At 39.8% G+C, this 18,703-nt stretch overlaps 1 protein-coding gene across 1 annotated transcript in view; it reads right to left on the bottom strand.

Annotated features, from left to right (window-relative positions):
- LOC145400835 (tyrosine-protein kinase fyna-like) overlaps nt 1–18,703 on the bottom strand; it is an 80,874-nt gene that overhangs the window by 59,384 nt on the left and 2,787 nt on the right. The window contains exon 2 of the mRNA XM_080273271.1: nt 7,795–7,938. Coding sequence (XP_080129397.1) covers nt 7,795–7,938 — 144 coding nt within the window. The remainder of the gene's footprint in view (nt 1–7,794; nt 7,939–18,703) is intronic.

Here is an 18,703-nt window from a genome sequence, read left to right as displayed (position 1 = left end):
TTTCCATTACAGGTGGCTTTACATTGAGTGACAAGCCAAATCGTTTCCTGTAAGCCAAGAAACCATTTACAACGCTGGGTGGTAACCATATAACCAAACCATACGTGCTCCCTACGTGTCAACAAGTGGGTTGGTGGAGGGTTAGTGCCCCTCCCTGTAAAACAAATAACTCAGAGTCAAATGGCCACCCCTGACGGGATTATGGCGTCTGGCAATAGATAGATAGATAGATAGACCTTTCCATTCGGTTCCCACAACGTCCATCTTGGCAGTTACTTCAACAAACAAGGGATGCGGCTATGGCACACATAATGTCTGACTTGGCTTGTACCTCTGACTGGGGTAAAAATAATCTTGTTGTTTTTAACGCATCAAAAACACAGTTATTACACCTAACAACTCGACACAATCTTCCACAGGAGCACCCACTAATGTTTAACAATATCCAGCTCAATCCTGCATCATCCTTGAACCTGCTTGGGGTTTCATTCACTTGGGACTTATCTTGGAAAGATCATATTGCATCTCTTGTAAAATCTTTCATTCACTCGGAACTTATCTTGGAAAGATCATATTGCATCTCTTGTAAAATCTGCTTCCAAGAGACTGGATGTGCTTAGCCAACTCCATACCTTCTTTACCTCTGCACAGTTGTTGACTTTATACACTGGTTTTATTCACCCCTGTTTAGAGTACAACTCTCATGTGTGGGGAGGCTTCCCACATACAGCTCTTCTCAAAAGGATGGAGTCAAAGGCTTTTCATCTCATCAACTCTCCTCCTCTTACTGGCTCCCTTCAACCTCTGTCTCTTCACCGCCCTGCTGCATCTTCATCTCTTTTCTATCGCTACTTCAATGGTCACTGCTCCTCTGAACTGTCTGCTTGCATCCCTCCACCACTACGATGGGTGCGTAGCACCCATCTAGCAACAGATTCTCATCCCTTTTCTGTCCAACTCTCTAATGCAAGAGTTAACCATTACTCACAGTCCTTCATTTATGCAACAGGTCAACTCTGGAACTGTCTGTATTTCCTACTTCCAATGATCTCCAGTCTTGCAAGCACAGTGTGACCAGGCATCATGAAATTAATGGATCTTGACTTTGGCTCTCTTTTGTATTGTTTTTATTTTTTCTTGGGAGGAACGGTTTGCAGGCTCCAGCCTTCGAATCCTTCTTTCCTGCATTTAAAAAAAAAAAAGAAAAGAAAAAAAAAAGGCAGAGCTCCTCTAGGTTCAATGCCCTCCTCACTATAGCAGAACAGCTGTTGCACCATGCAGTCTCTGGACACTCACTTATAAGCAGCTGACTTACTGAGAAAGACTAACATATGGGCAGATACCTTATCAAGAAACAAGTATCTATATCTATCTATAGCCCGACGCCCCAATCCCGCAAAGGGTGGCCGCAGACAAAACGCCTCCAAGTCACTCTGCCACCCACCATTTGACTCCCCTCCCCCCAACTCACCCCCCCCTCCCTCATATACCTCTCAAATCCATCCCTCCACCTCATCCTCGGTCTAACCAGCAGTAAATTGGCTGATTACTCACACCATGCATTTCAAATTCTGTTTCAACACATACCACAACCACAGACTGTCCTCTTTACCTTAGTCATCATTCAAAAACCTCAGTTTTTCTTATTGAGCAACAAGAGAACCACATCAAAGGGGGACTGAACACCACCACTGTCAATTGGAATAAGTGGCGGTAAGTATACTTCTCTCTCCCCTCCCCCTGCCCACCCAGCAATCCTTCTCAAAGTCATTCAAAGCTAAGACAATTTTAGGATCATATACTGCTAACTGTACCTCCGTGGTTGACGCAATCTTGGTACACAAAACTTTAGTTGTGTTGCTACCTTGTTATCAGGAAACTCCTCCAGTGGGTCTTATTGCAACCTTGCTGAATCTTGTATGGAGCTTTTATGCAATACACATTCCAAAATCTAACCACAATGAGCAGCCCAAGTCCTCTCCTCCATCCCTCAACAGCTATGCAATATGAGTGTTGGTGGAAATCATGGATCCAATACTTTCAACTAAGAAATTTTCACCTTTCTCGGTCTGTGTCTTCTTAAAATGCCTCACCCAGTTATTCTTTGAGAAGAGGTACATCCAGGCTTGGTGTATACACACAGCAGTGCCCTTAAGGACTCCATGAACCTGGCCTTCAATGTCAATGTTATCATCCTAGATTGCATGGTCTCCCTGTCACATACAGGCCTGAACTTACAAACAACTCCTCTGACTTCAACACCTCAATGGGCCTTCCAAAGCATTCTTAACATTCTTAGTTCTTCTTCAATCCCATGTCCATCCATCTCACTTTACTTGTGGCTCTTGTATAAAGTACTTTTCAAGTGCTCGAGTATCAGGCCTAAACTACATGAAAAGTCTGGATAAACACACAAAATTTAATTCAAAGATCCTTAGCCAGAAGGATTCTTACATGAAAACAGTGTCAGAATCATTCATGCTAAACTGATTAAGATTCCATCCCTAAAATCTGGGAATAACTATCAACCTCTTTGCCCAGTCCAGCTTCTCCATGTTTCTTTCCAAACAGACTACATGATCAGAGCCTGTGGCCTTCATTTAACATTTTTTTTTTAAGACCTATATCTTAATCCTTTGATAGCAGCTATAGCCTATGTGGCACTATTATTATTATCATTATCATTATTATTATTATCATTATTAATATTATTACTATTATCATTATTATAAAAAAGGCCAAAGAATCAATGGCTTAAAGCAGGGGTGGGGAACGCCTGGCCTCCGGGCCGTATAAGGCCCGCAAGACCATTTCATCAGGCCCGCAAGGCAATTCATAAATGCAATTTCATAAACTCATGAACGAATATGTATGTGTATATATATATATATATATATATATATATATATATATATATATAATGTACTGGGCAGCAGTTGATTTTAAGTTGATAATTTTGTATGGCCCACGAATGATGTTAAAAACATCCTAAATGGCACTTAATAGGAGAAAGGTTCCCACCCCTGCTCTAAAGAAAGTTAGCTTCTTTTGTGATGTCATGCAATTCTCTGATGCATCACACTTGCTTTTCAGTCTATGTACATATATCACACAGCTTAACCTTTAAATTTATCTTACCCAAGTGCATCTTCAGAAAGAAATCTAGGAACCCCCACATTCTTTCTGACTCTATGCCCCATAAAGGGAGGGAGTGGGAGGAGCCTAAATGGCAACATAAGTAGTGGACGAGTATTTATTCATAATGCAAGTCACTATGAGTCCAAGGTCATTTCATTACAAAGCAAGCTGCAAATATTCATAACATTTATGGTAAGTTTCCCCTCAGCTCCCACTGAATGCTAGGTGACTAGTTTCCAGTCTCTCTATTTGAATATCTCAGAAGTCTCCACAACCTCTTTTTATCTAAGTGCCATTTTGAGCACCTGAATAATTTATGTCTTACAAACTCTTAGAATTCAGATCAACACAGTGTTTGCCTATGGACCTTCAGCCAGCATCTATGTGCTTCTGTGATTTATAGGCCAAGGTTTGAAACACATCTGTCATATAACTGTATGGTTTTAGAATCTAATTCTGTTTATTTGTATACTCATTTGTACGGCTAATAGGACTAAAACCTACAAAGAGATTTCTCCCTTTATTCCCCCCCCCCTTCTCTTGATAAACTATAAAGACAATGCCCTTCTATAGAGATAATGCCCATCTCACAATATTGAGTTATCTCTATACTTCACTCCCAGTGTTTTGGGGAGAGCAGGGCACCTAATACCATTCTGAGCCTGTATGGTCTTATGCAGGTGGTATTCAAAGCTATAAGGGCTTGCACTGACAGGTCTTGTAAACAGACAGATTTTAGAATAAAACCTCCTTGCTAGCCCGAGGAATATAGTTCCCTCTTACTGTCCTCTCAAATGTCCCATCTTTCCCACCCACCTTCATGCTCCCTTATTTCTCTACTCATACCATCCAGTGGATTTTCAGTAATTCAGATGCAAACGAACAACTGACGTTCAGCCAACATAGGAGTGCTAAACAACACTCAGGCTGGTAACCCTAAGGAGGTATCAGGAGGTCCACTCTATGCAGGTTCCTACTGCTGGTTAATTCATCAATGTTCTTCTCTCTGCTGCACAAATTACATTATCTGATATCACAAGGTGGCCTGGCATGGATTAGTGCACTTTACTCCAATGGCTCAAAAACAGTGGTTTCATTCTAAACCACCCATTTTAGAACACATCCCTGACTGCTGTAAATTTTGGGAAAGTCAAATCCAACATGTCTGACCTGAAGAAAGATGTGGAGCATCCATCCATCCATCATCCAATCCTATATTGCCCCATGTGGAGCATAGGAGCCCGGGGCTAGGCAAGTTGGTCCTGACATTTAAGATGACAGCGACCTGCCTCACTCATCCCTGGGAGTGTGGCATTACGTGAGCAATAAACTCCAACCACCCCTTGGATATAAACCTTCAAAGGCTCAATCCGACTGGAGCGCCATAATTACTAACTGAACCACCAGGTGCCAAAACCTGGTTATATGGTTACCACCCTGCACAGTAAATGGTTTCCTGCTGTACAGGAAACTACTTGGTTTGTAACTCAGTGTAGGGTTACCAACAGGCAGAACAAAGAGGAAAGAATGACGGAAAGAGAGAAGAGGGAGTGTAAAGTCACCCGTAGGCAGAAGGATGAACAAAGAATGATGGAAAGACAGAAGAGGATAGAAGAAAAGAAGGATGGAGGAGAGGAAAGGGCAGACACCTGAGAGCAGCACTACATCATGTGAGTGGATGGTGAGTGCCCCCACCGACCATATCACTTCCTAGAATTCCATAATGGTGCATCAGTGACAGCCAATCCCATTTTACCCCCTTTGAGGTGTAGGTGCCCAAGGCTAGATTACTACAATCCAGTACATTTAAGGGCAGATGACAAGCCTACTCTCCTTGATGGCAAAAAAAAAAAAAAAAACAAAAAAAAAAAAAAAAGAAAAAAAAAATCAAATCAAATCACCTCTTGAGAACTAAACATAAGCACGTCTTCTATATACACTAGAGTACCCAGTGCCCAACCCCTGAAATCCAAAAACACTTACCAAAAAGTAAATGTACATCTCCAAGTTACTTATAGTATATTGTTGTTAACATAAGGTCACCTTACATGCTAGCACAGTGAACCACTTTCCTTCATGAAGTCCTTTTCAAAATGCAATCTAAGTACCAAGCATTAAACAGAAAACACTGTAACTGTGGTGAGGGAGTTTAAATTATGAATGTCAAATAATAATAATAATAATAATAATTTTTAATATAATACAATAATAATAATAATAATAATAATAAAATAATAATAATAATACTCTATTTATCTATCTATTGCCAGACTCCACAATCCCACAACGGGTGGCCACAAACAAATCACCTTCGTGTCACCCTGTCCCCTGCCATCTCATTGCCCTCCTCCCAACTCTCATCGCCCTCTCTCATATACCTCTCCACTCCATCCCTCCATCTCATCCTTGGCCTCCCCCTCCCTCCTCCCCCATCCACCTCACTCACACACACACTCCTTGTTAGTCTCTTGCTCTTCATCCTCTCCACAAGGCCAAACCACCTCAGTGTATTTCTCCTAATGCTTTCTTATCACATCCACATCCACACCACAATACTCCTTCACATCTTCATTTGTCAGTCTCTTTCTCCATGTAAATCCGCATGTTCCTCTCAAAAACTTATAATAATAATAATAATGTTTCAATATTCATTCATTCATTCATTGCCAGACGCCATGTATCCCAAACGGGGTGGCCAAGGGCTTAGAGTTAATTGTTTTACAGGGAGGGGCACTAATCCTCCACCAACCCCACTTGACATGTAAGGATGCCAACAGCATCTGGTGTTCCCAGGCAGTCACCCATCCAAGTACTAACCAGACCCAACGTTGCTTAACATAATAATTATAATAACAACAACAATAACAACAATAATAATAGTAATAATAATAATAATAATAATAATAATAATAATAATACCAATATATTATCATTCTGATCTTTTTTCCCACCCGAGAATGGAGTGAGACAAAATTAAGAAATAAGGGAGGCGAAAACACGAAAGTAGACAACTACGGTATCAACAGCAATTATCCATATCATTATTAGAGTATAGCCTTAATTCCTAATGAAGAATACTTACATGTGGATCTGTCATCAAATTATCGCAAGTACTGTGCTCTTTCTCTGTGTGGGTGGAGGAAGATGAATTAGGTTAAACATAAATCTGGTTTCAACCCAATATGAGGGAATGAGTACTAATAACAAACTAAATACCATCCTTGAAAGAAAAGTGCCTGTAAAAAGTGGTTAATTATGTGTTAAGTCTACTGTACAATAAGCCTCACAACAACATCCATGCACATCTGACTATGATATGGAGTAGTTTCCATGAGTTTCCATGAATGACAGCTACTGAAAGAACACACATAATAAGCAAACAAAGCAGGACTAATCTCTGTAGAAGAATGTGGGATGGAAATGACTGTGAGGGGAGGAGGTTATTGGAACAGGATAACTAAAGGAGAAGGTAATAATAACCAGGGCTCCCAAAGTACGAACTGTGAGCAGATCGAATCGAAGATTACTGGGAAGACTCCAAGCTCAGGTCCAGGCAAACATAAGTTCATATATCTACACCACTGTCAAAAAAAGCAGCTCAGCCCCATGAATCTGTTTTTTTTTTTTTTTTTTTTTTTTTTTTTTTTTTTTTTTTAAAGTTCTGAGAGGTCTCTCATACTGAAGAGTTAAACTCTTCCACACGACGATGCATTCTTCAATTTACTCTTGCCACCTTCAGACAATGATACTGAACTTAGGATGGTCTTTCTGAAATGAAGGGGCCAGATATAGCCTTCATTAGATCCTTCGGTACTCAGTTTTGCTCTCAGTTTAATAAATTTGCCTGGAGATGACAAGAATAAAGTACAGTACTGTATGTATCAGACCGAAGAGGTTAATGAAGGTTACATCTAACCCGTCCAGTATGAAGTCTCTCCTAAAAAAAAGTGCCTGAAAGAAGCAAAAATAAAATACAGATTTTGTTGCACTGAAGTGGTTATGGAAGAATTGCTCCTACATAAAAGATACGCCAGTTTTATGCAGACTCGGACTCTAGTACAATCCTCTCCTTCTGCAAGTTCATATTATGTTAAGTCATTGGTGTGCTTATTTTTTTATCCCAAATTTATCTTATACAAAAGGATTTACCACTTTTCATTTTGCTCATTAATCATATATATGTTTTTCAAAGCACAGATTTAGTCCTTTTTTTCGCTACAGTCATTTGCTGTTTACTTTTCCTTCAGTAATTTGTTTTGTTTACTTTTTTTTTTTCAGTAATCTGTTTTATGTACACATTCCCTGGAACACACCTGTTACTTGGAGGGTGGCCTGTACCATCTCCTGTTAAAAATGAATTATTTCTTACCAATGTACTTATGAACCACATCATCTTTTCCAACTACTGTGTTTCTCTTCGTCTTGCATATTTAAGAATTTTGTCTGTGCTATACATTAACACTTGGACTGGGCATGACGACCCTTGGTGCTGGGCAAGACATTTATTTATCTACAGTACTTATTTTTCTTATGTGGATGTCAATTTCTCTACCTGAGCATGGAGCTTCCTTCATTATCTTACACTCACAAGAGTTCCCAATACAGTAGTAGGTGTGTGAGATTATTGTACAAGAGTGAGCAGTTGCGGCCACCCACCTTGTCCTGAGTTAGACCGGATGACATCAACTCCATGTTGCTGCGAGTTATACGCAGCCCTGGCTCTGGATGGATCAGGGTAATATCGAGGGTTGCCCGGCGCGCCATGGGGCGGCGTCATGGAGCTTGTGCCATCCGGCTTACCTGCAAACACACCCAACACCCACTGCAGTTATTAAGAGCCCCTGCACTCTACAAACAAGACTCTTACTTAGCAATGTGGGGGTCAGGAGGTCACTCAAGGTTCCTAATTCATCCGGGAACCTTCAATCAAATCTCATGAGGCATATGTGATTCCCGGGGTGCTGAGCCTCTTTCAGCCTCAGCAAAACTCCTAGTCAAGCAAGGCAGCAAAGGCAGATCACTGAAGAGCAGTTCTCTTGCCCTTCTTGGCACAGTGGCCATCAGCAAAAGCAGAGTACCATATATCGCTTCATGGTGCCATATCAGCTTCAGTCAAGTCAGATGCATATAACTTTTATAAAATAAAGTAATTTAAAATATATTTAGGTTTAGGAACAATAAAAATAATAAAATGAACAAATGACTGAAACAACAATATGTGCACCAGACCAGACTAAACATGGCACAACTATAATCTCCGGACCTGCCAGATTTTGCATACTCTTGGTTCTGAAAACAAGCAGGTTGATTCCAGGCTTATGGCGCATAATGAGTAAAGGTATTTGAATAAGCGAGCCTGCTGCATGGGCGATGACGAGAACGAGGCCAGATTTAACCTTCAACGGGCTCAGGCTGGATATGGGCCTGGGCTTGGGCTTGGGCCATAGCCTCCCTGGGTGCGAAGTACTGTGGTGGGGAGAGGTCGCCATCAGTTTCCCCACGTTGCTGCGCATAACTTGTACCGTAATACCCACCATTCCCCAAGTACATGCCAGATTCATGTGGTGCCTCATGGCCCCCTGGAACTGGAGAGTGAGGAGTGTGACTTTGTTAATTCTAAATGGCACAACAAATCCACCTTGAGTTCTTAATTTGCAGTAAAGAATCAGAGATCCCCTTCCTGTGCTCTTTGATTTGCAATAATGATTTCATGATCTTCTTTCCTTGTTATTTCCAATCTGCAAAAAAAAACTCAAGAACACTTTCCCTACTCTCTTTAACATACAATAATAATAATTCAAAGTCCTCTGTCCTTGCTCTATTAAATTTGACATAATCATGAATTCGAGACTGCCTGTTTTCCATTCTACACTGCACATTTTCCAACTGCAAAATCTGACAGCTATACCCTTTTCACACTACTGTAACTTGGTGTAAAACTGACATCTCTTCATTTCAAATAATGAGCTATAACAAGAACTTAGTACTGGAATATGATGCAGTCATGAAGAAGTGTTATGGAACAGATACAAAGCTTCAGCATTGTCTTTTTCTAACACTGAGCAATGTAATAAAAAGCTGCAGAAGAATGAATATCCAGGCCAAGTTAAGGTGAAAGAACTATAGAGATTAAGTATCATGGTACTGCATTATGTGTGAACTTCTGGGCCTCTGAAATGGGTGTTCTACCATACATTCAGAATGAAATACAGTGGGCTCGCCGTTTACGCATTCATTGTTTGCACTATTCACTGGTAACTGCATGTTGAGCATATACGTGGAAAATTTTTGCAGTACACATGATACACAGACAGCAATGAATTGGGAGCCGACACTGTGACCTGGGGACATGCAGACACTGCTCTTGGCAACTTTCCCCAATCCCCAACCCTTCCCTTCCAAGTGAATAATTACTCATCATTGGCTTGTTAATAATAACATACAGTGTAGGTACGTGGTCATGTTGTGGTAACATTAAAAAAAATATATATATACTGTATAATTATAAAATAGTAAAGCCGGCATGAGTCACAGCTGAAGTATACTGTACAGTCACCTCCCTGTTGACACTTTTGTCAATGTTGGTTACTGATGTATGTGGTCATATCTCTGCCTCTCATATTTTTTAGCTGTTATGCATTATTTTCTCTTATGCTGGCTCTTGTCACCAAGCATAATTACTTTCTGTGAAAGTTGAGCTACATAATGCAATTAATTTTTTATCTATACCCTCTTGATCGAAGTCATTATCCACTATGTGAGGACCATCTGTCCTGGTTTATGTCTGATAGCACATAAACATTTTGTTGTAAAAGAATGAACACACAGAATGCACATACCTGGCACCTGCACAAATGTTCTGTGGATGTCTTTATTAAACTGATTTTCAATATTACAGTGCCCATAAATAATGTTAAGTGTGACATACGATGCTGCTTTTTCATGTGTTGTTTCTGGCGGAAGGTAGATCAGGTCTGAGTTGTAATTTCCAAAGAAAGGACACACAGAATATGCATAGCTGATGCATGTACAACCATTCACTCAATGTGTTTGTTTAATTCGCCTAAATGTTATGCTGTCCATACATAATGCAATATGTGATGCTGTTTTTCACATGTTGTCATGGTGGGGGATAGATCAGGAATGAGTTGTAAAAGATAGGCTAGACATAATTGACACAGCTGATACCTGCACTATTATTCACTTGGTCTCATTATACATCTCATAATTCCATTCATTTTTCATGTCACTATGTATAACTTGAAATATGAGATGCAGACCTTTATGTGTAATGGCAGGGCTAGGTGGGACTAAACATTATCGCCTTCATCCTTGACCCACGTGAGGCAAATTCCTCGAACGAGTCAACAGCTGTCACAATACACTCTATTAACAGTGCAACTTACATGTTACTTTTATCCTTTCTTTGCTTACTTTTGAAAAGCAAAATTTTGATGTAAATATGAATATCATACAAGTGTAATTTGAATCAGTTCCAGGCTTTTATAATGTTGGAAATCTGAATCGTTGCAAAAGAGCCATCATAACTTGGATTCCCTCCTCGCAACACAACTAAGTCATCTCTGCTAGTCTGAAGGTAGGTTAAGAAATCTGCTGTTATTACCATTATACTTGTGCAATTGATATTTGATACAGAACACCTAATGAGGATCAGTGAGTGTGTATGTATATTTGGTGATGGTGCAGCTTTGAACTGGCCCATAATAAGGACTTTGTAGAAATACAAAAAAATAAATAAATACATAAATAAATAAATGAACAAAATAAAAAATCTCCCTCACTCCATTAGCCATTTTATAATGGGTCATGGTGTTGTTTACATGGTTGTTGTTCACGTGACTTGTCTATCCCCACCCCAATTAACTGCATCAACAGTGAGTCCACTGTACGTTAAAAATAATGATAATAATAATAACAATAATAATGTTTAGTACGAAGAACTGAAAGCTTTAACTGTTCATAATCTTCAGATAAACTGATCAAGTACATAAAGGCTGCTTCCATACTATAGTTCTTTCACCTTCACTGGGGTCAAAATTTCATCCTTTTGCAGCTCATTTCCTATAGCCCAATGGAAGAAGAAAAAAATTCTATGGCTCTATCTCCTTTCCATAGCATTCCTTTGTGATTGGTATCATAGTCTAGTGTTAATCTGTTGTTACAGCTCGGCATTTAAGATGGAGATACGGCAATTTTAGGCTAACTCAAGGCAGTACATGTATAGATTTGTCACCAATGAGGAGAATCTCCATTATGGTAAGAGTCACAGGGGATGACTGGAGCTCACTAGGGGTTCAAAGGTTCCAGTACTGCTCATATTAATGGTTCATACACCTGTCATTATGTTAAGCTTAACTGGGAAGGTATGGAGATAGGGATTCCATGTAATTTCTAATAATCCTCACATTTATGGTTCACGTGCTCACCAACAAGGTAAGCTTCTTTGGCAAGGTATGGAGCTCACATGATAACTTCTACTAATGCTCTCATTAATGGTTCGTTTGCTCTCCAACACGTAAGTTTCATTGAAGAAGTATGGATCTCAATGAGGATTCTATGGCAACTGCCAATAACGCTCATGTTAATGGTCTGTATACTCACTGGCACCACCACCAAAGGCAACTGTGGGAGTGGAAACAGGAGTAAATGTTTCCTTGGCCACCATCAAAAAAAAACTTGTGAAACCTGTCTTTAGATACTGGTAACACAGTGATCAATGGGACCAGAATTGTATTGTTTTTGGTTATAAACTGTTCTGTCAACATCAGTGCTCAAGAATGCCTAATAAGCAATCCAGGCATCAAGGCAACTTGTCCATAAAAATACTGGCAACAGTGCTTGGGAATGCCAAATAAACATTTTTGGCAACTTATATATAAAAACTAAGGATTGGCCAGGTAAGGATGGGTCAGGATTTGATGACAAATGACGTAACTGCTCCTACCGTATGTTAAAACTGAACAATAGGTGCTCCTCAATTAAAGTGGATTCACTCAGTGTTTTACTGCTATCACATTCAGCCCAAGGACATCATTTATATATATGTTTTTACCAGATCTTTTTTTTTTTTTTTTTTAAAGATAACACACTAGAAGTGAACGGTTAATCAAAGGCTGTATCTAACTCCTCTGTTTCAAAAAGTCTCTCCAATGCTGAATAAAAATAATCTGAGGAAGGCAAGAATGATATAGAGACATCCTCGTACTGAAGGAGTAAAATTGCTCCACTCATAGAAGCATTTTTTTCTGCAGACACCCAAGACTTTAAGTGAGGAGGGCCTGTAGTGGGTAAGTCCTGTAAAAGATGGTGGGGGGGGGGGGACGGTAGGTTAATGTAGGGGGTGGCTGTAAGGTAAAAGGCTGGACGTGATTAACCCTTAAACTTTGGCCGGCATCAGTTTGTGTCCGTTTTCCTTGCCAAAAATTTGACTTTCTGAACTTGGTAAACTGCTTGTAATGGTCTGTTTTCTGCAGTCCACTGTTATTTTTTTTTTTTTTTTTTACAAACTAGAACTTACAATTTAGCATTCCAGTAAAAGTGCTTTTGTGTTTGCACTGGTTCTACAACAATTGGGTTATATTCAAACTAAATCAAACTGAAATTTAATGGCAGTAATCTGCATCCTTAGTGTAATTACTGACTTGGTAATTATATTAATTCCTGGCAGAACACAGATGAAAAGTGATTTCCGGTATACCAAAGTTTCATGGGTAAAGTGAGCCTGAGGTAAATATGTAAGGTCAAAAAGATAAGTGCATGGGTTTACATTATAGTGCATTAATTTTAAATGTGCTAAATTAAAATCTAAGCTTAAAATTAAATCTAAGCTAATTATTGGGGAATGCTAGGTAAACTTATAACATGATTCTGCTGTAATTAAGGAAGGATTATATCTGTAATGACAACTTAGTTATTATAAAGAATCAGTTAGGATATGACTATTTAGGTAACACAAGAAATGTCAAGTTACACACTCAAATAAAGCACACAAAATTTTAATGGTATTATATAAGTCATCAAAGTCCTTGAAAAAATTTTAAATGAAAAACTAAGATACTTTCAAGGTACAGCAAGTCCTCATTATATATAAATATATATATATATATATATATATACTGTATGTATTTTCTTAAGTTTTAGAAATATTACCAATTAAAGTTTCATATACAGTACTGTATCCCAAAAGCTGATTCTCTAATTTACAATATCAATTACTGTATATGGGAAAAAAAAAAAAACATGTGCTATTTTGGAACACACAATGAGGACCATCTGTATCAACTAATATAAAGCAACTAAGGTAATTTTCACAGCAACAAATTTTGGCAATCATTAAAGTAAAACAGCTCTAGTTCATATGTTCCTAGGCAACTTGAAGGTATTGGGCATATTTAGTAAGAGTATTAACTTCTAAAGCATGAAATTTATATAGGTTACACACAGAATTTCAGGATAATGGGAAGACACAAGAAAACTAAGACAAACATAAGGAATGAAAAGGCACTATGATGATCAAAAGTATAACAACATTTCCCTGCCAGCATGGTAATGGAAGGTATTCATCAACATCACCAACCAATCCCATTCTGCTCCACAAAGACAGAAGCATATGGAGCCTGGGGCTAGGCTACTCAGTCTCAACATTTATGAGATCTGTCCAAAAAGAAATCAGACTTTTTAAATAGCGCGTCAACTATAGCAGCCGGCATAGTGTGATTGCGACAGGAGTGCTGTATAGCGGCAACTTTGAGCTTTAGTCTAACACTAGATGCATCACACCACATCACTTAGTTACTGAAGCACACGCGCTTGAGTGAATGTGTGTTTAGTGCACTTGGTGATTTGTTGCAAGTTGAACAATGAAGGATCGTGAAGAGCAACATGTTTGTGTGAAATTTTGTTTCAGATTGGGAAAAACTTTTATGGAGATTTTTCAGATATTGCAACAGGCTTATGGGAGGATTGCTTGAGTCATATGCATTGTCAAAAGTGGTTCCAACAGTTCAGTTTGGGAAAAACATACACTAAAGACAATCCCAAATCTGAACAGCCTTCCATGTCAAAAGATGATGATCACATTGAGAAAGTGCATGCTGCGATTCGTGAAAATTGTCATCTGACTGTACGCGGAGAGACCAAAGAAGTAGGCATTGTAAAAGTTCGTGCCACACGATTTTAACCAAAATACTGAAGATGCACCATGTTGCCACAAAATTTGTGCCACATATGCTGAAAAATGAGCAAAAAGGGAACTGTGTCGGTCAGTCAGGAGTTGTTTGACTGTTCCAATACTGGTGAAAACTAAAATGCCACTACAGGTGATGAAACATGGGCGTACAGCAGTCACAACAAAAAGGCAGTCATTGCAGTCAGCCGGAACATCATCAACATGACCAAGAGAAGCATGTCAGAGTCGCTCAAATATGAAGGTAAAGTTGGCTCCCCCCCCCCCCTGGAAGGGGGGCGTTCATCGTGAGTTTGTTCCACGTGGTCGGACAGACAATAAAGAGTTTTACTTGATGTCCTGAAACATCTGCAGGAAGGAATGTAAAGGACGAGACCTGTGGCATGGACAAACATAACCTGGATGCTGCACCATGACAATGCACCTGCTCACGTATCACTCCTTATCTGTGACTTTTTGATGAAGCATGAGACAACTGTCATTCCCTAGCTGCCCTACTCTCCAGAATTGGCCCCTGTGGACTCCCCCCTCCCCCCACATGCTGAAATTCACCCTGACAGGCTGCCAGTTATGATGACAGAAGAGACAGAAGAAAATTCACCAAGTGCCCTAAACACACAGTCACTCAAGCGTGTGTACCTTGATGACCAAGTGATGTGGCATGACATGGCTAGTATTAGACTAAAGCTCAAAGTTGCTGCTGCACAAGAACTCTTATTGCAATCACGGTATGCTGGCTACTTGGTGTACTATTTAAAAAGTTTGGTGGTTTCTTTTTGGACAGACCTTTTTAATGCAAAGGTGGCCAGCCTCACTAACCCCTGAGTGGCATTATCACAGCAAAAAAAAAACACCCACCGATGGAATCCTTACAGACCCAAATCGGAGGAGCAACATAAAGCACAATAATAAACTAAGGGAAGGAAAGATTTTCCTATAACATTTAGCAATGAATGAGAAATATAGAAAGCAGGGCATAATACTGGCAGACGACTGTTGTTGAACTTCTGTTCATGACTGTACAGCACACTTCAATCAATACACAAAAAAACGGCTTACAAATATTAATGAGCATGAGGCTATGAGTCTCATGAATGAATCTGCACAGGCAATGGTATATGAATATGATAAGAGAACATAATAACAAACTAGATGAGTGTGAAAGAGGATGCAGTGCAAACTGAAATAAATATTGAATGTAAGATATGAAATGAATAAGATAACTTGGGTGGGTGAACTTGGAAGTGCAAAGTAAAATGAAAACAGCAGATAAAAAACAAGCACAAACCAAAATGAATACAGCAGATTTATGACAGACACAGACTGATATGAATACAGCACCGAAGACAAGATATGACAGAAACAAACTGAATGACGTCAGATAAGTTATGACAGGATTAAAATAAGTCGGATGGATGAATCTACAGGTGTAACAGATGAATACAGCAAGACATTGGATGCATCACGTGAAAAAGTAAGGAGCAGCAGACCCACATGGAGGGGGGGAGAGGCCCAGAGGGTTGAGTCAAAATTAATAAATGAATAAAGTATGCACTGAAGACACTGAAAAAACACTGAGAAAAAGCTTCCTATATATATAAAAAACAGATAAGAAAATAATTAACACTTGCACCAGGGGTGAGGGACTAGTACAGGAAATCACATAGGACAACACATGGGTCAGTGTGGAGGTGGGATAACAATAGGAGGTGAATACAGAAAGGATGTAGAACATTTTAGGTTGATAAATGTGATGGATGGTGCTGGATAAGGATGTCTTGTTATGATGCAGAAATATAACCTAGCAGTGGTTATACAAATGTCTCTCGACTTCCTCCTTATCTCCCAAAAGGAGGATGGTGGACCACTGGAGATGGGTAACTGCAGCCTATGGTCCACTATGTTTCAATCCATAAGAGCATGAGACAACAACAACAAAAACAATAACAACAACAACTACTACTAAACAACAACAACTCTATAAAGCATGAGCAACAGATAAATATGGTACAGTGGGGCACCACGTTTCGCGACATCTAGTTTGGCGAAACACACTTTCGTGGCAACCATCAAATGTTCATGTGACTGAGCATTTTCAGCACCACGAGTTCTGAATTCTCACCATGGTGACGCCAGTCCCAACAATCAGATTCAGCCTGTTTTCCCGCATGTGTTCTTTGTGTCTGCAAGTTGTGTGTTACACTCTCGCATCCTTGATTAGTAACTGACGGAAATATGTCATCTTGTGCTTCAGGTGGAGCCGGAGGTGGACCAGCTGATAGTGGAAATGGTGTAAGAAGGCGTGTACACAGACCAGCAGGCGGTAGAGGGAAGCCCAAATGACTACAGCACCACCTCAAGGGGGGTGAAAAAACGTAAGTATGATGACGAGTTAAAAAATAAAATCATGGTGGAAATGGAAAAAGGCGCTTGTATCTCTGAAATATACACAATGTATACTGTAATGTGCCAGAGTTGACTGTGTGTACTATGAGAAAACAGCTAAGTAAACTGAAAGCCAATCAATATTTGGATGTCCTGTACTTTGATCTGACAATTTAAATATAGTTATCCTAAAGTTATATTGGTCCAGTGATCAAGAAAAAATGTAATTTCATTGTGAAATTTATATTTTTTATACTTATACCAACTTATATTTCTTGTCAAAATTTACAGGTTGGTATCTCCATGACTACCATCCCGGAAATTTTGACAGGAACAGAATTCAGTATAAATAAAAAAAAAAAATGAATTGCACATCAAAATCATATTTTTTTCTTGATCACTGGACCAATATAAATTTAGGAAGAATACGTTTAAATTGGAAGATCAGTACAGGACATCCGAATATTAAACTCCAATCTAACCCTTACGAAGAAGTATTTTGAACCAGGCGCCGGAGGTAGACAAGTGAAAGCAGTGACCAAGCACAGCTCAATTATGCCAATGGCTGAACATTATTTGTTACACTGGTTGCATAGGACGACCCAGGAAGGCATTAGTGTGTCGGGGACTGAATTTGAAGACCAGGCCAGTCTATTTTATGATGCAGTTGCAAAGAAATGTAACACTGTGTCATCCTCAGAGTTCACTGCTTCATGGGGTTGGCTACAGAGGTTCAAAGGCAGGTTAATAACAACAGTTCAGGTGACTTTAGGATGTATTTAAAGTAGGAAGTACACAAGGGGGGGAGGGTTTTTTCTTATGGGTCTGGCCCCTAATAGCTTATTTCCCATAAGGTCAATGCCCCAACTTTGGTGGAATCATCTTTGGTGGCACTTTTCACAGTCCCTATTAGGCACAAAACCTGGTGTCCTACTGTAGATGAAATATATCACATACACAAGGAGAAGCGATGGATGAAAATGGCAAACTTGCATCCACACATGGGATGGTGTTAAAGGGAAGATACTGTGGTGGCACCGATGTAACTGGGTGGCTTCACTAGCTGATTATACAAATATCCCTCAGTTCCCTCCCTATCTCCCCAAAAGAGGATGGTACTGTAGACTGCATGAAGAGGGGAACTTCATCCTGCAGTTCACAGGGTTCACATTTCAGATGAAACTGGGCTACAACTACTCCATACAACACTTTGAGCATGGCCTAGATGCACAGAGACTGAACATATAAGTGTATACAGGGTGGTTTGTCAATACCAGCTCACCTGGCAGTATGTTTTGTGTTGCAGGGACAGCTCAATCCGCTGGTGTGGGTGTGGGTGTGGGTGTGGCAGTGGGAGAAAGAAATTAACACATGATGAAGGACAGACACTGATAACGCTGACTGAGCCAGCCCCACAACACATGAGATATTGCCCAACAGAGTGGACAAGCATAGTTATATATGGACCACCCTGCACTGTACAAGGCAAGGTGAGGAGGACAGACAGAGAAGGAGGAGGAGGAAGAGTAGTTTAATCCCAAGATCATCTGAAATGTGAACCAAGTAGCCGGCAGACTGAAGATGACCCCTCCTGTAGTCCACCATCCTCATTTTGGGGATAGGGAAGTACGTGAAGGATGTTTATATAACACTTCCCTATCCAGCACCATGGAGAGGAGTATGGAGGGAGGGACGCAGCGGCAAGGATGACCATGTCAGATACAATGTTTTTTAAAGCAATGAACTGATGGGAGATGACTGGAAAACAAAAAGATCTCATGGTTTAAATACGCCTCATAATAGACGAGAAGGAAGAATGAATGGCTGTATGGGTCACATCACTGGACTCTTCACGCCATCTCGTACTTAAGCTCCTATGACTCAGCAGAACACTTAATTAGAAACTGAATATTGGAGTGGTATCTTCATGTGATGACAATGATATACTGTAAACGGCTGGCTCAAATGCCTGGT

The sequence above is a fragment of the Coenobita brevimanus genome, chromosome 53 (genome assembly GCF_032717465.1).
Source record: "Coenobita brevimanus isolate Jiangsu-jjx chromosome 53, ASM3271746v2, whole genome shotgun sequence".
Classification (NCBI taxonomy): domain Eukaryota; kingdom Metazoa; phylum Arthropoda; class Malacostraca; order Decapoda; family Coenobitidae; genus Coenobita; species Coenobita brevimanus.
The sequence above is the reverse complement of the archived record's forward strand: the minus strand, read 5'-3'. Positions and strand labels throughout refer to the sequence as shown.